The sequence below is a fragment of the Pogona vitticeps genome, chromosome 12 (genome assembly GCF_051106095.1).
Source record: "Pogona vitticeps strain Pit_001003342236 chromosome 12, PviZW2.1, whole genome shotgun sequence".
NCBI lineage: Eukaryota > Metazoa > Chordata > Lepidosauria > Squamata > Agamidae > Pogona > Pogona vitticeps.
Window position 1 is genome coordinate 20,954,498 of NC_135794.1, and position 25,902 is coordinate 20,980,399.

At 46.0% G+C, this 25,902-nt stretch overlaps 1 protein-coding gene across 1 annotated transcript; it reads right to left on the reverse strand.

The window, feature by feature from the left end:
- Nucleotides 1–1,140: 1,140 nt before the first annotated feature.
- On the reverse strand, nt 1,141–21,262 carry KLHL25 (kelch like family member 25). The gene is made up of 3 exons (XM_020781729.3): nt 21,156–21,262; nt 7,887–9,695; nt 1,141–1,586 (listed from the first exon to the last, which is right to left on the reverse strand). The coding sequence occupies exon 2, from the start codon at nt 9,676–9,678 to the stop codon at nt 7,909–7,911; it is 1,770 nt and encodes a 589-aa protein (XP_020637388.3). The 5' UTR covers nt 9,679–9,695; nt 21,156–21,262; the 3' UTR covers nt 1,141–1,586; nt 7,887–7,908.
- Between the last annotated feature and the right edge of the window lie 4,640 nt (nt 21,263–25,902).

Below are 25,902 nucleotides of genomic sequence, written 5' to 3' on the forward strand. Positions count from 1 at the left end.
GGAGGGGGACACACCTGAAGAACCGCACTTGGAAATGAGAAAAGGGGAATGATTGACCTCAGAGAGGGACAGCTTCTTAACACTTTTTGAAATGTGCTTTGTTCTATCACTTGGGAGGAAAACGTTGGAATTAGTTTTTTGCAAGCAAGCATCCCTCTCTTCAGACCCCAGTTCCCTCACCAAACGTCCCCTCGGGCTGAACCTTATTATTCGGCTCTTGCTAATTCTCCTTTGTGCTCCTGGGGGGAGCCTTCCCCCTTAATCCCTTAGCAACCGACGGTGGTGCCCGTCAGAGCCAGTGGTGCCAACGGCCCCCCCTCCCCTCCATTCCTCTTTCAGGCCAATTAAACAGCAGAGTGAAGATGAAAGGAAGGAGAACAAAATGGACTGTCTTCCTTTTATGCAGCTCCACTAAAGCCCCACTATTCGCATCTCCCTCCCTCCTGTCTCCTCTCCAAGCAGGGCCTCTGTGTCGGTTTCTTTTCCCACCAGCAGGAGTTAGAAAAAAAATCTCTCCCACATCCACACACCCCACTGTTATGGACCTAAATCCTGGGTCCAGGAATGTCACACACGGTGCTCAGAATCCTGGGAATACCAGAATACCTTTCTGGAGCCGAGCAGGAAAGTCTGGGGAAAAAAGGAGAAAATCGAAATAAAAGATAAGTGCCTATCACTGCACTGATTCACCCAGTATTATATTTCTTATTTGACATCAGACACCAGAGGTGCCCCAAAAACCCATATGAGATGGTCACTCTTGTGCACCCATAGGAGTGGGAATCTTTTAAATCATCACACCCTCGGCTCTTTTCCATTGACTGTGCTGGATGGGGCCGATAAGCTGAAACATCTGGAGAGCATCTGGATTTGCCAACTGTTCTAGGCCTCCTGTGTTTTACAGGGACACGTGTGCGCCCAACTTGACCTTCCTGTTTGTTTTCCTCCATGAATCACGAGAATAATTTTGAACCGTGTAACCCAACTCCGACATGGGACTGGGTTTTGCAACTCTGCAGGCTGAAAGCCAGGAAAATCAACAGCGTCTTCGCGTTCGCCCCTTCGCAACCTGTTCTGATCCCTCCCATCCAGCGTACTTCAAAAAGAAAACTCCCATCCCTCGCAGACCACTTCCCAGACTTATTCCTTTCTTTCTTGTTTTTTTTTTAATTAAAACCAGTCAAAAACTCCAGGGAACATCAAACTAGAAACAACCGACGGCGTTTGAAAACCCTATAAACAAACGATAGCCCTTGTAAAGGTGCCTTGTGCTTCTTCGCTTGGCAACAGAGAATTCTGAAGTCCTTGAAGCTTCGTTGTTTTTGTCCGAAGTCCAGAGGGTGCCAAGATGGCACTCTGCGTGGGTGCCCAATCCTCTGTTCCCTCTTCAATGGAGGGAAGCCAGCGGGCTTGCTTGCTTGACCTCTTCACCCCCATCCCATTTGTATCTCTTCGTTTTTCGATGCCACCCGAGGGCCTTTCCCAACTGGGATAGGAAGGGATCTCATGGGAAGCAATTAGAAAGCCAAGCCAGATGTTTGTGCAGTGCTCCCATCCTGCCCGGTTAGGGCCGTGACGTTCAGCATCTACCGAGAGAAGAAAAACAGCTCGTTAAGACTCAAATCTATACTTAGCTTGTGGCTTTGCTAAAGGCTATCTAATAAACCACTGGCCTTCTGTACATTTATTTAATTTATATGTATTAGAACCCTCCAGATCTCCGAACCATCAGCCAGGCTGGCCACGGTCTTCCAGGAGCTTTAGAAAGTTACACATTCTCCACCCTACAATATAGGTTTGCATTGAGAGAAGCCGCTCTACTCCCTGGTCAAGTTATGGCAGAATAATTTGCAGGATAAGAGTCACCTCCTGGCAGCAAATCATTGGAATGTGTTGCCTCTCCCCATCTCTGTGTTTTAGCATGAAGTTTTCTGTAATCCCATAGATACATTGGTTGTTTGGGGCTTTACCCCTTCACACACAGAGAAACTTGTTTACAGAATATCATTACAGCACTACCTTCGTCAGTACTTTCTTGTTTACCACTGATTTGCTATAATGCATGTGCTTAGGGAGCCATTTGAACAGTTTTTCTCATTTATTTTTTTTATTATTTGTTTTATTTATAGCTCTGATCCCTGGCTTCTGCTATAGCCCACCTTTCTCCTGATAAGGGGGCCCAAAGTGGCTAATTCAGCACTCATTTGGTTAGCACTCCTCTCTCTTGGAAGGCATTCCTGAGCTCTAAGGGGGCTATTATCGTATCTCCCTCTTTCAGTTTAAATTCCTGTTGTAATTTCCATTTTTGAAAATCTAGGGAGCTTAGGACACTTGGTCTTTCTGAGATATTTTCCTCAGTCTCTAACTGTTCTCCTGGATTTAAAGGGTCTCCATTTCCATCCATTTCCTTAGGTACTAAACTTTGTGTCTCTTGAGACTCAGTTTACACTGTTACTTGTCTTTTAGTTCCTTTGGGAGGCATATTTATCTGAGTTACTTATTCTAGAGTGTGTTTCTACTGATTTTATAATGGACCTGTCTTTCTTCTTTTATTTCCGATCACTCAAATGATTTCTATTTCAAGCCTTGGCTTTCTCTTCTCTTCCCTCAGATCTTCTCTGACCCCTCACTTCTGCTTCTTCAACAAGCGCTCCCTAAACTCTTAGAGCCTTGAACCTTAAGCTAGCCCACTGGGTCTTCAAATCTTGAGGTACCGTTTTTCCATGTATAAGACGCCCCCCACTTTTCTAATCCAAAATTAACAAATCTAAATGGGGCTTAGCAAGTGTAGGGGGAAAGGAATCAAAGCACTGCAGAATCGCTTTGATCCCTGATTTCCCCTCCACTTGTTTTTGTTCTTTCTGTGTATAAGACGACCCTCAATTTTTAGTCTAAAGATTTTAGACAAAAGTATAGTCTTATACACGGAAAAATACAGTAAATACACAGGAATTTTCTCTCAGAGTCATTGCCTATCTTAGACCCCCCAGATCTGGGTTCAGAAGCCCCCACCACTAAGCTTTCCCCAAAAGCTCTAGTGAGGAACCAAACTTCTTCACCACAGACCTCTGACTAAAAGGTACCCTTGACTGAAGGAAAAGTGGTCAGTACCAGCAGTTACCATTCCGAGCTCTTTGAAAAGTTAACTGAATTACTTTCATGGCATGGGAAAGCAAAGAAGGGCTTTAGAGAAAACCGAACTCCAGTTGTAATCAGCTTCCTGGGGGAAGGTGGAGGAGCTGTGACTAGAACAGCCCTTCAGTTTTTAATTTTCCGAACTCCAGCTGGCGTTGATATCCGGTTGAGGTTTTTGAGCTGTGGCTCAGCTGGAACCCGGTTTGTGTGAACACCCTATTTCCAAAAGGCCGCCACTCCCACCTCGCTGGTCCTGATAAACAGGCTTCCAAGACGAACATCTGCTCAGCAAGAACCACCTGTCTGTTGCAGCCACCCTTCTCCCCACCCATATTATGTCCTCGTAGATGCCAATTAATTCCTCCCGTAAAGGACAAGATGCCTCGAGGAGGAATCTTGAAGGTTTTGGAGCAGCAGCAGCAGCTGAAAGCTGGGGTGACATTCATCGGCTGAGCGGATATAATTGTCCAAGAGAGGTTACGACAGGTGGAAGAGTGCCTTGTTTGTGCCACTTCTGTCCCACACGGTCTCCGACTGACACCGGATGAATACCACAGATTCTGCGCCCCATGGCATGGAAAAGCCAGGCTCTCGGGGGGGGGGGTAGGCACAAGTGGCTGGAAAAGCTAAGAGAAATGGGAAGCCAGGGGTGGAAATGCCAAAGCAAGGCCACGCTTTGCCTGCCCCTCCTCTAAACTAAGTTCTGCAGTCCTGTAGCTAGGACTTCACCTGTTTCCTTTGTTCTGGCAAGCTGTAAAATCAGGAGGTTTATCAAGACCCAGAAAATTCATTATAGGCGACCGAGGAACACACAGAGACCCAAATTGGTGGGCCACAAGTTCTATGTATCACAAGCTTCCGGTTCATCACCCATCCCCTCCTTTGGAGTCAAAGAGAGGCATTTAGGAATGAACCCTTGTCTGGCTCCTGATGATGTCATTCGTTTGCCTTCTGTGATGTCACAAAGGGGCACTTGGTGCTCTAGATGCGGTTCGGACCAAAATCATTTCTCTTATTTCCTCCTCTCTTAATGGGGGGACTTGAAGGCACATTCCCCAATCAAAGAAACCGTTCCATGATTTTTTTTTTTTTAAAAAAAGCTCTTCTCCTATTTCTAACTAAATGGCAGGGCCTTGGTGAGCAATGTTCTAGGTTGTGCCGTTACGGTCACACGGGGGGGGGGGGGGGGGAATCTTTTAAGAGGATTTTTTTTTTCATAAATGAAAGAGACCTTTGGAGCTGATCACCCCAGAGGCAAAGCAGAGATGTGAGCTAATATAAACTGAAGTCCATTTTTATGGGTCATTGGTCAGTTAAGGTCCAGAAAACTGGAGCGACGAGGTACGTGTGCAAAGATTAGTTTAGGGTTTTTTTTTTGTTTGCATTCAAGCTGTTAATCATTGTTAATCCCCAGAATAACCGCCTGTGCAATAAATTAGTGTCATGCGCCATTCCTGTCAAAGGAGGAGAATTTATCCTGAAAGGTGTATCAATTAAATTGATCACGAGGGGAAAATGCAACTCAGCCCACATTTCCTCTTATATCCAGCATTTAGACATTACAGGCCTACTGAGGAAAGAGGTTCAGTTCATTAACAGCATTAAGGAGAGTCTGTCCGGCCTTCCAGTATCTTTAAGAGAATATGTCCCGGGAGATCACACACTAAGCTTTAAGCTGCTAAAGGTTTGGCCTCGTTCTCAAAAAAGCAGTACAGCCTTCCCTGGACTGTATTTCAGCCTGCAAGAAAGGAAGGTGCAGCTGTGAATATACCCTGGTATGGGGAAATGTCTCATTGACAGAAATCTAGTGCACTATGGGAAAGACTAGCCTAAAATATATAACCATATGTGTGTGTGTGTGTTTTAAAAAGTATGGGTATTTTCAAACAAGGGCCTGGGCACAATTCAACCGACTTGTAGTTCCTGTCTGCTACTTATGCCTGGTTCTTCTCTTATGTGTGAACCCTAAAATGCTTTCTAATGTCCTCCTTAAATCTTTGGAAGGGCAGCCTGAAAAGTTAGGTATCCTTTGATGAACTGTCATTTAGAAGTCTTGAGTAGAGGTGGGCGCAAAGTACAGTGGTGCCTCGCGCAACGGTTGCTCCGTAGAGTGACGAATCCGCGCAACGATGCCGTTTTTGCGATCGCAAAACGGCACCTAGATAGGGGAAAATTCACAGAGCGAAGGTCGGTAAGCGGTTCGCTTACCGACCTTCGCTTTGCGACCCGCCGAACAGCTGTTCCGCGGCTTCAAAATCGCCGCCGGAACAGCCGAAATGGCCGCGCGCAGCGTTTTTGCGCCCTCCCCTCGCTTACCAAGGGCACGAAAACGCTGCAGCCGGCCATTTCGGCTGTTCCGGCGGCCATTTTGGACCCACCGGACAGCTGATCGCAGCATTTTTGCGCCCTTGTTCAGCAAGGGGAGGGCGCGAAAATGGCTGCCGGCCATCCTGGAACATCGCACAACGGTGTGTATTCGGCCGAATTGGAACGCTTTTTACTTTCCAATGGCTTTTTACTTTCTGTTGAGCGATGTTTCACACAGCGAGGGTTAATCCGGAACGGATTAACCTCGCTGTGCGAGGCACCACTGTACTGGTTTGGCAGTTTGTGCCAGTGCGTCCTTTAGATGCTAGGTGCTCAGAGGGATCCCCCAAAAGAAGCACGCTAGGGAAGCCAGGCCACTGCCTCGGAGCGGGCACCCACCAGAGAAGGCAGGGCTGGGAAGCCCGGAATCCATGTTTGCCCAAAAGGACAAACCGGCACGAACCACTGAACCAACTGTGCCCATCTCTAGGGGACATGGTGGTGCTGTAGGTTAAACCTCAGAAGCCTTTGTGTGCTGCACGGTCAGAAGACCAGCCGTCGTAAGATCGAATCCACGTGATGGAGGGAGCTCCCATCACTTGTCCCAGCTACTGCCAACCTAGCAGTTTGAAAGCATGTAAAAATGTGAGTAGATAAATAGGTACCACCTCAGTGGGAAGATCATGGCATTCCGTTCCTAAGTCGCACTGGCCACGTGACCACGGAAACTGTCTTCGGACAAATGCTGGCTCTACAGCTTGGAGACAGGGATGAGCACTGCGCCCTAGAGTCGGACATGACTGGACTAAATGTCAGGGGGAACCTTTACCTTTTAACCTAGTCTTGAGCTTTCTAAATTGAATGCCATTGTGGCTTGCCAAGTTTCACTTAGAACTGAACAAGACTTCTCCCTCAAAACAGAGAAGAAGGTGGAAGAAATACCTGCCACTTTGCCAAGTCCGCTTGTATACCCCCAAGACAAATTCTGGGGGAAACAGCACCCAAAGGGCGACACCACGGGCAAGCAAACACAAAGGTAGTTTGACAGATCCGGCTGTTTTTCAAATGGAATTTTTAATCTCTTTGCCCATTGTTTTACTCCTCGATTTCTCAGCATCTCTGGATAAGGTCTGGTCCTTAAATGGCAAACCACAGAGGAGGCTACTTAGCTCTCAACCTCCGGGGAGTTACTCTGTGACTCCCAAAGAGTAAAGCTGGTCATATCTTGAAATTTGGAGCCATAAAGGGCAGCAGGAGTAGCCAACATTGCGGTGTGTGTGTGTAACAACTCCCCAGAAATATATCTTGCCTTAATTAAGTCTCAGGAAATTACAAGTGCAACCGGGAAGAAATTTTACAAGCCAAGCTCAATCAAGAGTCCGAAGCCTCTTATTAATAACTGCTGAATTGTTAAAGCGGCTCTCCCGCTGGAAAGCCCCGGCTGTTGAGAAAGGCGAAGGCGTGGCCTTTAAGCAAATTAAGAAAAGTGGACCTAGCATGTGGTGTCCCCGATGGAGTTGGCTTTTCAGCTCTTGATACCCCCAGAGAGAGGTGTGAATCACATTAATTCTCAGCACCGGAGTAGCTTTTAGGCAAAGGATTGTAAGCTGAGCTGATAAACAAACTGGCCTCGGCAGAAACATTTAATAGACATGGGTCGGTTTATTTGATGCGCAATGTGCCGATGCAGCTGTCCGCCAGCATCTGGACAGCACCACTGCAGTACAGCAGGAAGCTAGAGAGGCGGCTTTAAATTAATATATGCTGGCATATGCAACAGGATTTCAGCCAGAACAAATGTTTTCTCTCTGGCTGCTAAATGAACTTTGATAGCTTTTTGCTAAGTTGCCCTCTCACTGAAGAGATCAGCCTTTTTTCCCCCACCTCCAGCACTCCTTGCCTCTTTGTTCTTTTGCCCGAAAACAAGGGTTCTGGGCAGATTTGCCATGTCTAAGCACCTAGTCCTTAGGAGGTCTTTGAGGTTCCTTCATCTGGACTTTTAGTGAATACGAGGCATGTGGCAATGAGAGAGAAACCCACCCACCCCAAAGGAGCTTGCTCATCAAGGAGACTGGCAAGATTCTTTCCGCCCAGGCTTTTTACTTCTTGTGTTTTTTTAATTCATGGTGGGATGGTTTTTGGGCTTGGGGGCGCTTTTTTTGCTCAGCTCTTCTGCACCGGCTGTTTCTCTCTCTCCCCCCCCCCAACATTGGATTACTTGCTTAATTGTGTTTTATAACTTGTAAGTTACCCTGAAATAAGGAGGTCCCGATCTATTTTTAAAAAATCAGTAAAATTCTTGTAGTACCAAAAAAATCATTAAAATCCACACTTCGATAGGTTTCTCAGATTTTCTGTATTTGTAACCCACTGAAATCTTTAAAAAAAAAATAGTGGATGAGCGATGAAAGGCTGACTTGGCCACCTCTCTCCAGAGATCTTACCTCCTTCCCGATGTGCAGACGGTCAAGCGGGCAAATGTTTCCATGTGCTAACAAAAGCGGTAGGGATCAGGGAGTAAGGCACCGTGGTGATACAGTTCCATGTGTCTGACATGGGGTCGTAGCAGTCCAAGGTTTTGCACCTCTGGGTCCCAAAGTAACCCCCAACCACGTAAAGTTTGTTTCCCGAAGCCAATGCGTGGCAGGACATCCGCTTGGCTGTCATGTCCCCGATCCGCGTCCACTGGTACGTCTCGCAATCAAAACGGTACGCGGAGGCTGCGGTGTATTCGGTGTCTCCCCCCATGATGAAAATCTGGCTGCCTAAGACGGCGGCGGCGGTGTAGCGCCACGGCTGGGGACACTGGGCTTTGATGGTCCACCGGTTTTCTGCCGGATCGTAGCACTGGACCTTCGACACCATATCCCGGTGGATGCTGGTGCCACCAAAAACGTAGAGCTTGAGCCGGGCGCTGACGACGGCGGCATTGCTGACCCCGTCCCTCAGGGGGGCCACCATGGTCCATTTGTTGGCCACGGGATCGTACTTCTCCACCTGCTTTAGAGAAACGGAAGGGGAAGCGGGGAAGACGCCGGCCACGGCGGTGTGGCCACCAACCACATAGAGGCAGTTTTCTAGTTCGGCCGAACCGTGCCCAAACCGAGCGATAAGCATGGGGGCCGCTTTGGACCACTCCTCGTTGACCGTGTCGTAGACCCACACGTCTTTGGATACTCCATTCTCCGAGCCTCTTCCTCCGGTGATGTACACTTTGCACCCAATCGCGCAGGCACTGAACTCTTTCCTTGGGCTGGGCAGGTCCGCTTTGGGGATGATCTCTTTCGCCTTGTGGTCCACTTGATAGACCTTGTCGCACATGAATGTCTGGCCCCCTAAGATGAGCAAAGTGTGCCCAGCTTTGCGAGGCCTGGCACAGGGGCTCACGACCACCCCGTCGTTTTGCAGGATCTTCTTTTTGCACCGGAGCGCCTCCTCCATGATTTGCTTGTTCGGCTCTTCGGCGTTGATCAGCTCCTCGTACGTCATGGCTTCCTTGAGGCTTTCGGAAGGCAGTAAGGCCAGCCGCACGTTCTTCAGCAACTCCGGAAGGAAGGGCTTCCTCTTGTCTAGGTCGTACTTCACCCACTGGACGACCGCCTTGAAGACCTTCTCTTCGTCCTCGATTTCCAGCTCGTCGCTGGAAATGAGGTCCATCAAGGTATCCTTGGAGAGGCTGTTGAACTCTTCGCTCCTGTGGACGGTCTCAAAATTAACCAGGCACATCCTCCAAGAAAGCTCATAGAGTCTTTTGCACTGGTGGGCGTCAGAGAGGACCATCATGCCCAAACAGTTGGAAGGGTAGAGGTTCTTCTCAAGGAACTCAGCGGCGGCGTCTCGGACATCGTGAAACTGCAACATGTCGCCAGCTTCTAGCAGAGACTCCGCGTTCTCCTCGTTGATGATGACCTTGGATGAGTAGGCGTAGTCGAGCAGCAACTCCAAGATCTCCGGGTGCAAACTGTCGTGGAAGTTCACCTCGTCGCCTAAGCTCTCCCGAAGGCCGTTGCTGAACATGGCTTCGAAATATCTGCTGGAGGCGGCCAACACAGCCCGGTGGCATGGAAAGGACTTCTTCCCAGCCCAGAGAGTTACATCGGTGAACATGCAGTGCTTCCTCATGGTGTTGAGATGAGAGAGGACACAGTCTGGGTGGGAGGCTTTGTGGAACAGCAAGATATTCATGGAACCAGTGCTCGTCCGGGATTTACGGTTTTCATGGACGCTGACTGACATGCCTACGAGAGGGGTACCTGGAGAGAAGGGAACAACAAAAATTAGAATCACAGATCAACAATGTTGGAAGGGCCCTCGAAGGCCATCCAGTCCAACCCCCTGCTCAAGGCAGGAATCCAAACCAAAGCCGATCGGACCGAGGGTGGTCCCATTTTCTCTTGAGTGTGTCCAGCAATGGAGCGCCCACCACCTCCTGAACTCATGGGCTCCACTGTCGTATTGCTCTAAAAATCCTTTCTTTCAGGAGACAAAACCTCTGACAAAATTATACCGTTTGGAAAGAAGTGTTACTCGCAATTGCTAAGTGCAACCTCCAGATTTAAAAAAAGTATTTTTCCAATTGCAGAGGGAAGACTGGGGAGAAAAACCTCGGTCACTGAATAAGGATGTCAAAAGTAATATCCTATTTAGGTTCCCTTTACTCTGTTCTAGAATAATTCAGAGATTTTTGTTTTATTTTTAAAAAACATACATTTTCATCATATTATGAAAAAAAATCACCATTCTCTTGAGGAGTAAGATTCATACAGTCTTCTGCACTGTAGTCAAATGATCAAAGCAGCTTGCAATACATTTAAAACCAAGTGTAGCAATACACCCATGCTGGCTTAAAAAAAAAAAACAAGCACGTACACAATTTTTAAAAAAACAAACACCGCATTAAAAATGATAAACACAACGAACACCAAAAATAGATTCAAAGCAACAAGGTGCCATAGTCCATTTAAAAAATCCCCTCCCAGACTGCCAGTCGTAAAGGGGAAAGCTTGTCTTAAGAAAAAGACTTACAGGCATTGTATAAATGTACTGTTTATTTGTTTCATTAATTGATACACACTGTCCCATTGAGTGCAATGTCCTAAAGGATGAAAACCCAATTAAACTCATCTCTTCCAAATCTGTATAGGAATTTGGTGCCATGTAGTGACTGTCTTTAGCGCAGGAACGCCACATGCATTTTGACAACACTGAACAAAGTAAAGCGATGTAACGCCAGATTTGCAAGGCTGGGGAAAATGTCGCCCTGACCTGCTTGCTGGAGAGCAGAAGGAATTTTGGCTGGCTTACTATTTACGTAGACCTGCCCGTTGACCCCCTTCCTTGCCTCTCCAAAGGGGCACATCTGTATTCCAAAAGCCTTCTACCATTTGTTTCCAAAAAAACCCTGCCAACATTATTTATCCCCTACAGAGCCTTCAGCCCCAGTCTGTTTTCTTGTTTTGTTTTCTTTTTGCTTCAAACGCCCGTCTCCCGCTGACTCTGTCATCTAGCTGGAGGGCCCAGACTTTCTTTCTCTCTTTGAAAGAGAGAGCAAGAAATGAAAATTACAAAGCTGGAATCCCAGAGGAATAATTGAAGGGTGTGTTTCTGTCTTTTCCCCCCAGACACCCCCAGCCCCACACACATTCCCAGGTGAGGAATAGGGAAAAACACCTGGAAAGGGGTTGAAATATAATTTAGTCCCTGTGAACGTCCCTAGGAAATAGAAAGAGACTCACAAACTCTGGGGAAGCTTCAAGAGTCAGTCAGGAAAAGCCTGTCAGGTGGAAAATAATGCTTTTCCACTACTATCTCTTTGCAGAAATCCTTTGGGTTCTAAAATATAGTTATTGCACACACCATGAACACTGAACACGCCAAAACTGGGCAACTGGTATGGATGCAAGGCCAATCAGATTTAAAAATCAAAGCAGTAATTACTGTTTTTGCCCCATTTCCTTTTTTAGAAAAGGAGGCTATCCCACAGGGGAAAAAACCATATATTTACGCACCCAGTTCTTCAGGCATGCTGGAATTAATAGGTGCTCACCCTTCTGTCGGTCGCTGCTCCCCACCCTGCACCAATTAAAATCTCAATAATTTAAGAGAAGTATAGGCTCTTGAACTGTCATGCTTTAAACCAGACACAACTAGAACCTGTGAATGAGTTTAAAAGTCTCCTCCCAAACCAACCAAAGCACCCTCTATTCCTTTTTTTTCTCCTCGAATATTGCAGTTATTTATATAACATGCAACTCATAATGTTTAAACGCTTTGTTTACTAAATTCGCAGCAAACAAATAAGCTAATCACATCGCTTTTGGTTTATGAAACAGATCCCGCACCATCAACACAAACCGTATAAGAAAGGTCAAAGTAAATGGAAAAGAGCACTCCTGTTTAGAGAGAGTTGGTGTATAGGATACAGGCTGAGGATGATGGGCCACCGTGGGGGGTGATGGAAGCTCTGTTCAGTCCATTCCTCTGAAATAACTGATTGTTGCCTAGCCAGATATTCCAACAAAACTACCATGACTTCTGTTTATTTTCTTTTTATATTATTCACTTTCAGTAGGCTGTTGAAAATGCAAGGCCCAGGGCCTTTCAGGGAGATATTAAACACTATGCTTTATTTATTCATTGGATTTAGAACCCATCTTTACCTCAGTGCTGAATGGTCACCATCTTGGGCGATAATATTCCCATTTAAATTATATCAATAATGTCTAACACTGATGATAGTTGCCCCTATAAGTTCGCATATGCACATTTAACGCAGAAGTGCCCTTTTTGTGTGAACACGTCCTCCTTTTTGATATTCATTCTCCTCTATGTTCTCCATTTGGTGACATCTGTTCTCTCTTTTGTAATGGATCCTAGTCGACCAAACCCGGACTTGAACCCGGGTCTCCTGAGACCTTCGTCTGATGCACTAGCCGCTGCAACATGCTGGCTCTCTAAATTATCTGGTCCCCAGCTGAGATCAAGCCAGGGAACTTTCTTTGTCTGAGCTTCTCCCTCTTGGGATTGAGTTGCATTTCTCGGACCTCATGGCTTAAAAATATTTGGCCAGATTTCTGGACTCCCTTTTCTGCCTCTTAAAAAAACCCAGCTAGAGTTCAAAGAAGAATTCTGCAGAACTCAAAAGCTTACATACTAGCGTTGTTGTTCCAACAAGAGATACTGACTGTCTCGTGGGCCTTTTCCCCTCTTGTTTAGTCCAATTAGTGGAATACCAAAATGGTGTCTGTGTGCCGGGAGGCGCGCTCAGCAGCCTTGCGGTTGAACACCCGCTCCCTTGCCGAAGGTTGACTTTGGGCCACCCCCAGAAGCTCATGGGATTTCCACCACAACTTTTTTTACGAAAGAGGCAGGGTCAGTAATAAGGTTCCCCCCCCCCCTTCATCCTGGGTGGCGTGAAGCAAGTTCTGCCTCTGGAAAAAAATAAGTGACTCAAAGGTGGGGGGGGGGTGGATCGCGGTCTGTAAATACGAGGCGCTATTTGCCAGAGATGATGAAGAGGTGGCGGTTTTGAGTCACTTGGATCCAGATTTGGGACACGATCCAACATCAGCAAGAAAGGCAGGCCGGGGAGCCGAGAGGGAAATTGCTGAGAAAGCGAGAGAGGAGATGGCAAATACAAACAAGCAAATAAAGCCTTCTGTCAGCACCGCCTTTAATTGCCAGCCTGCTGCGTCTGAGCTACACGTATAGGTATACAAGATGTGTATAGCGCGAGTCTCGCTTCTTGGTGTTCAGCTATTTTTAAGAAAAGAAAACTCTGTGCCGGCCCGGGGGCAGCTGGTCGGTGCAACGTGTGGTTTATAAACCTTATAATTCAGCAAATCTTTTGTATTTCTGTCTCAGGGTTGGAGGAATCCTTTGCTTTCCGGCTGTTTACCCGAAAAAATCCCCCTTGTTGGCAGGGCCAAGGAATTCTGTAGAAATGTGACCCTAACATCTGGAGGGCCCACAATTCCCCACACCTATAAAGGATGCACATGCCTGCGCACAAATGCGACCACACTCGGTCTGATTTCCACAAGCAACCATCCTCATTCTTGGTTGCTCGTGGAAATCCCCTCTTTTATCTCCTCAGCGTATGCATAGCAATGGATTGCAGCTTGCTGAAACGCTGAAACCCTATTAAAATACTGCAAAGCATTAAAAATGCAGAAACACACAGCACCCCCTCCGTTAAAAGCTCCCTTTTGAATACCCCATCAATTAGGGGAAAGCTGCCTGATCAAAAGATATTTTCCTGCTAGTAGAAGGTATTTTTCTCCCTAGGGAGGAAGTTTCCCCACCTCAAAGAGCCACCAAGGTGGCCGTTTATGTGGCACCAGCTCAGAGCCTGTGCAGGTTGGTGCGGAAAAAGACACTCCTTCCGAGAGCAAGAAAGGATTTTAACATTGCTGAGAGTTTCACGTCTCTCATGAGCAGGTCTTTTGTAAAGCCAATGGGTCTTGATTACACATCCACTATCAAGCCACTCCAAAGTAATTTTGCATTACAGCAGAAATATTGCTGCTAGGAAAATCCGTTACACCAGCACTACCCAACAGGTAAATTTGGAAGGAATAGGGAAGCCCCAATAAAGCGGTGATAAAGGAAGCTATTTCCCCTATCAATCAAAAAAAAAAAATTCAAGTGCTTCAATCCTGCAAGCTGTGGTTCTCCTCGCATACCATTCCTAGTTCTCAAACTTAGTCATTTGCGCATTTCCACAAGTGATTAAACAGGAATGCAGTCCTTCTAGATGCATAAAAAATCATAACTGGGAAGGGGATGAATTCTCTTATCTGAAACAAAGTCTTTGCTGATGTGTTTCTTAAGGTGTCACATCTCATTTTAATGGAACAAGATGCCTCTTTCCAGACAGGTCATTATTATTATTTTAATTTAAAGCAGCCTCAGTTTAACTGCTAACATTTCCCAGTATTGCACCAAGTATACATTGTAATTGTGTTTTGTATTTAATTCCTCCCTTTTAAAGTGTGTACTGGAATGTATAATGAATGACAAACATCTGTTCATAGCAAGCCAGGTGTAAATAGCCTGTGAAAAAAACAGGTTGTTCAAGGAAGACTTGCAGGAAGATATTTATTAGGGTCTAAATAAGATTTCCTTCTTAGAAACATGTGGCTAAAGACTGGTGGTATTGAGCGTGCCCACCGTGAGAGCCTTCCAGTGGTTTCCCAACCTTGGGTGTCCAGATGTTCTCAGACTACCACTCCCAAAAATCCTGGCCCAGCACAGCTAGTGGTGAAGGGTTTTGGGAGTTTGAGTCCAGGAACATCTGGGGACCCAAGATTGGAAACACCTATAAACCATGCCTTACGGCCTCTCCCTTCTTCTTCCCCGTCTTGCTTCCAAGCGGCACCTCCTGAACTAGCGCTCCCAGTTTAATACCAAAGCATAAGCACACACGCTCTCCATTATGAGTAACACAGCTTGCAAGAAGATTCAGTTACTGGGAAAAACAGTCCCTGCTCCACCACTGCGTTGAAATCATGCACTATATTTTGTAAGCAAGTGGGTTGCAAAGGCTCAGCACGCCCCCAACGAGAGGCGAGAGACCTCTCCAGCACCAGCCGGAGGTTCTCCCCCAGCCGGCCGGCGGCCCACTGAAGCTGCTCTCAACAGCCACAACGGGGATGTAAAGTTGATGAGCTGCAAGGACGGTGGCTAAAGGTCTTCCTGCTCAAGGCTTCCTAGCAAAGCTTTGCAACAGAAGGCACTCTGTTGAGCAACGCAGCCTGGGAGGAGGCAGGAGGAATTTCACCGATGGCCGGCCGGAGACAGGAATCAACCCAGCACTTGACATTTGTGTTCCTAACCCCTCGGCCCTTGTACAGCAGACAAAACACGGTGTGGCAACAGATGTTTTTAGAAGGCAGACTTTTTTCCCCCGTCTCCTCCGTTGGTGTCCAAGGACGCAAAGCTGGATATTCCTTTCTTTCTGTCCCTCTCGGGCTGTATTGCTCTCCCGCAAGCGCCGGTTCGGCTTGCCTGCCTACTTGCTTCCCCCCAGCACACAAGCGAGTGAGCGGAACTTTTCACTATTTCAAGCCCCTAAGGACTCAAAGTCCAGAAGCTGAGGCTGACCGCCAGAGGTGAGATCTTGGCAAGGCAAACCATGCCTTGTGAAATGTCAAAGAAGTGGCAAAAGACCCGCGGCCAAACTTTTAAAAAGTTTGTGTTGCTTCACATTTTTTGGAATGGGTGGGAAGAAATGAAGATGGGTTAGTACCCCCAAAGAGACAGAAGCTTTCCCCCCCTTCTGTTGAGGTCTAGGGTAAGAGGCTTGCTCCCAGATACCCCAATTTTCTCAGTAACCACCCTGTCCCGCTGCCTGCCATAGGTGCTGGAGTATGCTTACTGGGGATGATGTGATCTGGAATCCAACACATTGGAAGATCACCAGGTTAACACAAAGCTAGTGTAGAGCTAAGCTAATGAAAATAACTGACACCCTACCCCATGATGTTGTGAGGATGGCTGATGGTTGATTCCAAAGGATCTCCTGTATGGAGAATGAGTGCAGGGAAATCACCCCAAAGGGAGACCACAGCTGTGATCCAAGGAGATCTGCAAGTGGGACCTGGAGGCCTTAGGAACGGATCTCAACAGATGGGAAACCTTGACCTCTGAGCGTTCAGCCTGGAGGCAGGCGGCGCATTATGGCCTCTCCCAATTTGAAGAGACCCTTGTCCAGCAGGCCGAGGCCAAGAGGCAGTCCCAAAAGCAGCAAAATCAGGGAGCTGGACAGGGGACAGATTGTATTTCTCTTCAGTGTGGAAGGGATGGTCACTCTCGAATTGGCCTTCTCAGCCACACTAGACGCTGGTCCAAGACCTCCATTCAGAGCATGTTACCTCGTGACTGAAGGATGCCTACACAGCCCATGATGGATTGTTCCTAAGCAGATGCTTACCTTACCACTATTCTTTCGGTTAGAAGGTGGCAGAATTCGTCAAACCCTCAAAAATATGGGGGTTCCCGGATATTATCTTATTTTTAGTACAGTATTTAATTTTTTAGTATTTATCATTTGAATACATTTAAACATCCTGATTTTTCTCTTTGTAAATCACCACCTGACACCCGATCTAGCTAGAAACGGCAGCTGTGAAGGATAATGGGAGTGGCACTCGAAAAACATCCGGAGGGCATTTATGTATTTATTTAAAATATGTTTACTCCACCTTTCTCCTAAGAACCGAGGCAGCTGACATCATTGAAAGACAACACTGAAGCTCAAAACAGCAAGTCATTCAAATATTAAATTAATTGATTACGCTATCAAGAATGTTAAGTAAAAAAAGCACTATTGAAACGGATTGAGAAGCAACAAAATGAAAACATTCTCATTTTAAAACCTCTCTAGATGGTAAGCCACTCAGGGAAAGCAGGCCTGAAGAAAAAGGTCTTTGCCTGCTTGAGGAAGGACAGCCAAGATGGGGCCAGGTGGGCCTCCAGTGGGAGGGAGTTCCAAAGTCTGGGAGCAGCCACAGAGAAGGGCCTCTCCTGTATCCCCATTAAGTGCACCTGAGAGGGTTGTTTGCCCGAGATAAAAGCCTCCTCTGATTATCAACACCTAGGCAGGATCATAAACACAAATCCTCCTGTTTTTTAAATAGACTATGGATTGTAACATGATCAGGTTTTATCCAAACTACCAAACTTACATTTTTTTCTGGGTTGCTTTTTTAACAAAGTACTATATTGTGTTCCATGATATTTCCTTCATCATAGGCTATATCCTCATATTGGGTGTGCTCCAGTCCATCTTGTTCCACCTGCTCATGACTCTATGGCTTCAGAAACCGATGAAACAGCAAATTGCTTTGGAATGATGGAGAGGAGGCGCCCAACGAGTGCTTTAATCAGTCCAAACGAAGCACCTACTGAGGGAGAAGGGTTACCTGAGATGATTTTTATGCCTCCAAACTCTTCATAAGGGCACATGGCAAGGGGAGAAGGAGAGCATCTTTCAGCCTTCAACAAGGTCGTTTGGGAATAATAATGCTAGCTATCTTGGAGAGAACACGGTAAGGCAGCCCAGTGTTTTTGGAGACAGCCAGAGTGATGTGGGGGTTTAGAGTGAGTGATCAAGACTCAGGACATCTGGGTTCAAATCCCCACTCAGCTGGAACACACAAGCATGGCCTCCCTCAGAGGGTTGTTGTAAACTGGGGAGAAAAAAATGTCCATCCTGCTTTGAGCTCACAGGAAGAAAACGCAGATTATAGACTACAGTATAGACCTACAAACATACCAAATCATAGGATGGTGAAGAGGCTGCCTCAAATTTGCTCCCAGGGCTGGGAGGCTCCTCTCCGAGTAGGCCTTGGTTGGGTGCTTTCCCATTTCATCCTGGCTATGCCTCAATCTGACTTCCCCCCCTCCTCCCTGTGAGATGCAAGGTCTGTCTGGTCCTTTTTGATGCTCCTTACCCCAATCTACTCTTGCATAAAAAAAACCTATCTCATTGCTATGCATTGGAGAGTTCTGGGATTTAGATCTCTGGCTATGGAGCCAGAGGTTGGGAGTTCGATTCCCCACCTGGGCCTTCTTGACAGGGGCTGGATTTGATGATCTAAAGCAGTGGTCCCCAACCTTGGGCCTCCAGATGTTCTTGGGCTACAACTCCCAGAAGCCTTCACCACCACCTCTTTTGGCCAGGATTTCTGGGAGTTGAAGTCCAAGAGCATCTGGAGGCCCAAGGTTGGGGACCACTGCTCCAAAGGGCCCCTTCCAGCTCTGCAGTTCTAAGATTATTATATTCTATAATTGTGCTCCACTTTTGGGAGAAGGTTACACCTGGTGTTACAGAACTTCTGCTCTCCAATCTGGCTATCAAGTTGGAAGGAAAGTCAAGGATAGCCGGCCATTTCCTTGTCAACTAGGACTCAGCGTTACAGGGCCAAACCCGACAAGGCAAAACACCCCACCCTAAAACACCCACTCAGATCCATATTTAGATTTTAGTGCACTCCGGGAGGCAAGGGGGGGGGTTGTCCGTATGGAAGAGCAGCACATGGTTTTGACAAGGGAAGAACTTGGAAAAACACAGTTTTTTGGCTTGACAGCTAAATCCACCCACAAGTTGATGGCTCCCAATGAGGGCAGAGGTGGGATTTTCATAATAAGCCTCTTATTAGAGACATACCAACACATCTGGATGAGAGGAATCACTGTAGAAAACATTTTTTTAAAAAAAGAAGTGCACCACTGAAACCAACACTCTCCCCTTCCCCCCCTATAAAAGAAGCAAAGTTAAGATAATTTACAAATAATGCTGTGTAATATTATTTTTTGGAAACAATAGTATTCCCCCCCAAATGGTCTAAAGGTGACACAATGACTTGATTTTAGGGTGTACATGTGTGTGTGAACATCACGGCTGGAAATAAGCAGGCTAATGCACAACCCTGAAAAGGACAGCCGAAAAAGCCAGCAATTTCATCCCAGTCAGCTGGAGTCAGCTGCTTCTCCTAGGGATGATAAAGAAACAGAAGAGGTTCGCGCCCCCCCCCAAAAAAAGCCAGTTCTCGCAGTTCATTATTCTATCAGCCTGGTCTTTGAAGCATAACCCATTGTTTGCCGCTGAATTTTAAGGAGAGGACTCTGTGATGCTGGGTCTTGTGGGGGGGGGGGAAGAATGGGTTGGGGAGAGGGAAAAGTTTTATTGTTGTTGTTGTCTAGTTGCAAGTCCTGTCCGAGTCTTTATGACCCCATGGACCAGAGCACACCAGACCCTCCTGTCTTCCACTGCCTCCCAGAGTTGGGTCAATATATATAAAGCCAGTGAGATGTTAATTTAAGGTTTGTAATAAAACTATCTCTATCTCTATCTATCTACAGTATCTAGTTTTATTACAAACCTTAACATCTCACTGCCTTTATATATATTGACCAAACTCCGGGAGCTCAAAAGCTCACTATTTTGTGTTTGTGTACACGTGTACACACACACACACACACACACACAGAGTGAGCTTTTGAAAATAAACCATCCTCTTCAAGGCTGTGCATCAAGTTCTTGTAGGCAGTTCCAAACTCATGTGCCGTTCATAATGTCCCAAATTCACACAGCTAACCTTAAATTCACATGGGGCACTAAAAAAAAAGGCACATAAGTTGGGAGTTGCCCATGAGCCCCGAATGCACAACCTTGAAAGAGAGGGTTTAGCATCGAAAGTTTGCTGTTTGTTTTTTGTTTGGGGTTTTATATATATATTTGTTTGGGGTTTTATTTATACCCCTTCCACAGGGGTCATTCAAGGTTTCCCCTCCTCTCTCTCTTTGTTTTATCTCCAAGGATTTAGGGCCACCAATCAAAGCACTGGGTCCTGGGTTCGAAAGCTTTGTCTGAGCACTGCAGACAAAGGAGGCAAACACACTCTTGGGGGGGGTATCATATCACACCATCAAATGACCAACTAGGTATTTATTACCGGGAAGGAGGGATCCATGATCCTAATTAAGATTGCTCTGGGTGTGTGAAGGGTATTCCCAAGGCCAGATGAGCGCTCTGCCCTTTGACACCTTCTAAAACCATTTCCTAAGAAAAGCTGCCTTCTCATTATCACAACCGTACAAGGAAAAAAAAATCAGGGACAGGCTGCATGGCGGTGGAAACAATACAAACGCAAGAACAAGGGGATGTCATTAAGAATACAGAACAGAAAATAAAACAACGCGTTTTAGATGATAAAACATCATCTTCGAGGCTCTGAAGTCCCACGCTGCTTTTCCCAGCCGACCCACGCTGGTTTTCCCTGTTCACAAATATTTATTTTAACCATTTTAGCCCTGTTTATTTAAATTTGCTCGAGTAAGCTTGCTCCAGCAAGCGAGAACTCAAAAGCCTTGTGGGACTGTGATAACAAGATCGCCCATAATAATAATAATAATAATAATAATAATAATAATAATAATAATAATAATAATAATAATAATAATAATAGGCCAGGATCAAAAGAGGGGGCAGGATGTTGCTGTTGGAGAAGGAAAGCTGAGATGTTATTAAGTAACACATATAGGTGGAAAAACATCCTTGGGGTATAAACCTCGCATAATGATACATAAAAACAGGACCTAGATGAGAAGTTAGGCAGGGAAGCGGGGGAATCAGCCTGCAGTTTTGAAACTTTTAAAGAGCCGATGCGCTCAGCTTCGTTCCCGCGGATAGAGATTGCAGTGGGTTTTTTTTTTGGAAAGGATGTTTAAAAAGAGAGGAAAGCTCCAGTTCTTCCTCGCAGTTGCGAACTGCCCCAAGGATGGCAAGGGGGCGATGGGCAAAAGCCCTCCCCCCCCCAAAAAAAACACACCTCTGGGTAAACGGGTCCTCCTGGCTTTTCAGAGCAAAAATCTAAATAAATAAATTATTTTAATTATTTATTTAGGAGTAAATAAAATAACCCCTAGGGATTTTATTTACTCCGGGAGGGAAAAAGGGGGTCAACGCACCAGCATCCCTCCCCGCACCAGTCTTTCCAAGCCAGAGTCTCTCCCCCCACCCCCCCGGCTGTGGACGGATCCTGCCCTCAAAACCTTCGCCAAGCTCCGTCTTTTTTTAAAACTTCTCCCTGGGTTCCCAATGGAACAAACGAAAAAGCAGATTACGAGAAGGAAACATTGAGGTTGGGGAGGAAAATGACATTTTTTTAGAGAAGCCTTCGCGAATACATTTTTTTTTAGAGACTCACCTCTTCGTTCCGGTGCAAGACGGCTCGCGTCGGCAATGCCGATCCCCCGCGGGTCCCTCCTCGCGCCCTCTTTCCGCGCCCCCCCTTCCTCCCCTCCCGCCTTGCAATAAAGGTAACGACTGGCTCACATGATACAATGTAACGAAGGGGCTTCCGAGGAATTCGTTTCCCCCCCCCAAGCTCGGAGGCGGAGCCCCAGCGCCGACCAGGCAAGGCCGCTGGCCAATCGAGAAGAAGGGGGCCATTGTGACGCTCGAGGCGGGGAAGCCAATGGCAAGGTCTCTCTGGGAGAAGCGGGGCGGGGCTCCCGGCGAGATGGGCCAATCCGAGGGCAGAATAGGATTCGTGGGCGGGGCTTTCGGGTGGAGTAGAAGTCTCTGGAAGGGTGGGGGGCAGAAGAGAGGAGCGGCTGTTTTTTTTAAAGGTATACGAGGCTCAAAATTGGAATTTAATTTTCAGTGTATGCATGGGATGCGCACCTCCAGTTCAAAATAATTCCCAAACACGTTTAGCTGCATTCCTTTACACATCTATTCTCAGAAAACACCTGTATTTCCCTCTCTTTCTCTCCACCCATTGGGATTTGATTGTAAGCTCCTTGGGGCAGGGCACGTGGTTATTTTCACAGTTTTCGTTGCCACCCCTCTAGATATAGAACTCTCCCCAATACAGGATAGATACCTGTGTGAACGCTCTGCTGTCTAAAACAGTGGTCCCCAACCTTGGGTTCCCAGATGTTCTTGGACTCAAACTCCCAGAAGCCTTCACCACTTGCTGTGCTGGCCAAGATTTCTGGGAGTTGTAGTCCAAGAACGTCTGGGGACCCAAAGTTGGGACACCACTGTGCTCCTGCATTATCTAAACCAGTGGCTCCCAGGCCGGGATCTCCAGATGGTGTTGGGTGTTATTGGTCATGCCTGGACAGGATTCTGGGCGTTGTAGTCCAAGCACATCTGGGGACCCAAGGTTAGAAACCCCTGGTGTAAAAGAACAGCATCAAACAGAATTAAGGATTTTGGCAGCACAATCCGAGTAAATGGATACACAAAGCTGCTAAAATTCAAAATTAGTAGACCATTCATATATATTTACTGTCTCTAGGATCTCAATGGAAAGAGGATAAAGGGAGATGCGATAACTGGCGCCAAGACCATCTTTACTCTCCCTCTGCCAACTGCTGCTTGATAAAACTCTCCTTATTTCATCCCTATGTCTGCCTTTTGTCGATGCCATGTTACAATCTGGTAGAGCACCTCTGCTTGCTCACCGTCTGCCCGCACCGGATCTTGGGAACATGGCGTCTTTTTCACACGGCCAAAAAAAGAAGGAGAGAGAAAGCATCTACCCAAAACAAATAAATGGAGGAAACAGATCGACATGAAACATAATAGCCACAGATCTGTCTGTTTAGAAACATTTGGGTTGTTGACAGAGAAACACAGCCTAGCTCTGAGCTTTAAAGGGCCCCTATGAAGATCGCACCCAGCCAAGTGATCCTTTCCGGCATGATCTGATATGGTCGTCTGATCCCACTCTAAGAATGAAACAATACGTGTTCAAAAAAGGGTCTAGATTGGGCACGGGGCAGGGTTGGGTTGGTTCAAGACTTCCTCGATGCTATTTGGTCACTGGAAGATGCCCTAGGTCAAGCTGAAAAGCAAGCCAGATTGCCTCCTGATTATACCCTTATTATCTTGACATCCTGTTTTTCCTCTAGGAAGCTCAGGGCAAAATTCATAATTTCCTCCTTCTCGGCTGTATCCTCACAAGGATCCTGTTGAATTGAAAGGGAGACAAAGAGACACAGAGACTGGCCTTAGGTGATCAGTGGGCACTTGAACTGGAATCTCCTACATCCCAAACCTACCACTCTAACCCTTAGACTACACTGCCTGAGTTTATTGCGGGGTGGTGGTGTCTGAGATCCCGGGAAACACTTTGGAGGACTGTATACGACTTGGAAGCGACAGGATTCCCCACCTCTAATACAGAGAATTCTCCGGCCCTCTGTCTAATTTGGAGAAAATGGCTATCAGATAGGCTCAGAAGACAGCCGGATCCTTTTTTAAAAAAAAGCCCATTAAGCCCATGTTTCAGCCACGCCAGATGCGACAAAGTGCGGGACGTGCCAACTTTAAATGGCCTTTGCGCTCTCCACTGGCTGAAAGGCTCACCATGTGTTGCCATTAAATATAGAACAGGGGAGCCCCACGTTTGCATGCAGATGATGGGAGGAAATAACAGATGGCCTCCTAGGCCATGAGGGACGACCACATCTGTTCCCTGTGTTTTTTTAAAAAATGCTAATAGGGAGCTAATTAGGTATTCAGTGCAAACCAGGTTCCTTTTATTTTGGAAGGAGGAGAATTGAGAAGGGCCCGTGTCTACTATTAGGATTTCATTTAAATAAATAAATAAATAAATAAATAAATAAATAAATAAATAAATAAATAAATAAATAAATAAATAAATGAATGAATAAATAAATACATACATACATACATACATACATACATACATACATACATACATACATACATACATACATACATACATACATACATAAAGCACTGAATGCCTAATTTAGATAGATTAGATAGATAGATAGATAGATAGATAGATTAGATAGATAGATAGATAGATAGATAGATAGATAGATAGATAGATAGATAGATAGATAGACAGACAGACAGACAGACAGACAGACAGATAGATAGATAGATCGACAGACAGACAGACAGACAGACAGACAGACAGACAGACAGACAGACAGACAGACAGATAGATAGATAGATAGATAGATAGACAGACAGACAGACAGACAGACAGACAGACAGACAGACAGACAGATAGATAGATAGATAGATAGATAGATAGATAGATAGATAGATAGATAGATAGATAGATAGATAGATAGATAGATAGATAGATAGATAGATGGCTGTATGTTCCTGCATGCTGGGCATGGGAGTCGATGGCTGGTAGAGCCTGGGGGCAAAGTTGGGCATTCATTTACACAGGGTGGTGAGGGGAGTGAAGCACACAAGGAAGTTTTCCTCTATATACACATCTAGGAAAAACACACCTGAGGCCCCAATCCTCTGCCATTTCTGAGGGTGCTCCTCAGAGGTGCCCTCACCTGCCCCCTCTTTGTATTTTCCTGAGGAAATATGTACCTTAAAAACACACACCTCCCACTGGGACCATTAAAAACATGACTTACTGGGCGAGGGACCCATTTCTGAGGGTGCTCCTCAGAGGTGACCTCACCTGCCCCCTCTTTCTACTGCTCCAGCATTTGGGTCTTTTAACAGCTCTGGGTGAACAACGGCCATGACAGGAAACCTTAGGGAGTGGAGTGTGGAAACATTAAGAGTTTTGGATGACAAAAAACCCCTTTTCCCCAGCCAGAATGGCCTGTTCCCTAGGGGATAATGGGAGCCGTTGTCCTCCAAGCCATATTTCCAAGCCTTAGCAGGGGAACCCTCGTCTGGGCTTCAGATGGGGAGCTCTTTGCCTGCGGTTTTGCAGCATAAAGAGAAGGCTGAACACCCACTCCAAAAGTTGAGACAATCTGGAGCTCCAGGGGGCAGATGGAATGAGATCGATGAAAGGACCCACCCCAAAAAATATGTGGGGGCGTGAAGGTTGCAGGGCTGGAGTTAGAAGATGAAGGAGAAGGGTCAGCTCCTAACCCCACAGAGTGGCCATATCTAAAGATGCCGGTCAATATTATATTTTAATAAAAATATTGTATGATATTTTTGTTATAATTTTCTGTTTTCCCATCTTGAGCGCTACTAATTACTATTGTTTTGAATTGTTTGCAACTGTTTTAGTTTACAACCTTTGATGGAACCCGCCCGGAGTAGACTTTGTCTAAAAAGGTGGGGGTAGAAAATAAATAAATAAATAAATAAATAAATAAATAAATAAATAAATAAATAAATAAATAAATAAATAAATAAATAAATAAATAAATAAATAAATAAATAAATAAATAAATAAATAGGGTTCTCCAGTGTGAAGGAATGCCTGCTTGCATGGAAAGTCTCCTCGGGAGTAAATGACTTCTCGTGAGCAAGGCCCTCCTCGTGAGCAGGGCTTCAGCCTGAGGGTTCTCTAATGACTTGCAGCTGAGTTCTGGGTGGGGTCCTGGGGACCCAAGGTTATATAAGCCTCAGTCTGCAAAAGCAGCAGTTTGCTAGAGCCGAGTTTGTGTGTGTGTGTGTGTCTGCTGGAGGGGGTGAGTTGTGATCTTCTTGACCTGTTGTATACTATTTTTATTGTTATATTTTGAATTGAAACATGAACTGCCTCAGGAATCTGCCCCACCTGGAAGTCCTTTACCTCTTTTGAATCCTCTGGCTTTGTCTCCAGAGCCAACCTTTCCCTCACTTTATTCCCCTTAAAACTTATGAGGTACAAGAAAAATAAGCTTGGTGGATTGTGGAGCAGATCCCTACATTAATTTTATCCACAGTATACCTAAAATGGATAGGGCTCTATGTGAAATCTTTCTGTTGTACCTTGTTTCTCTCGTATCTGGTCCTGATGCACAAAACCAGTGAGTTTGGAACTCTTTCTTGGACCAATTTCTTGGCTACAATTCTGTAGATTGGGCCTTCAAGAGTTTTCTTTTTTCTTTTATAAGATGAGGAGCAGGGTTATATCTGCCTGAGGGAGCCCTCTAGCGAAAGCTGAAAAGAAAATTTAAATTTATTGATTTTTTTCCCTATTGGTATTC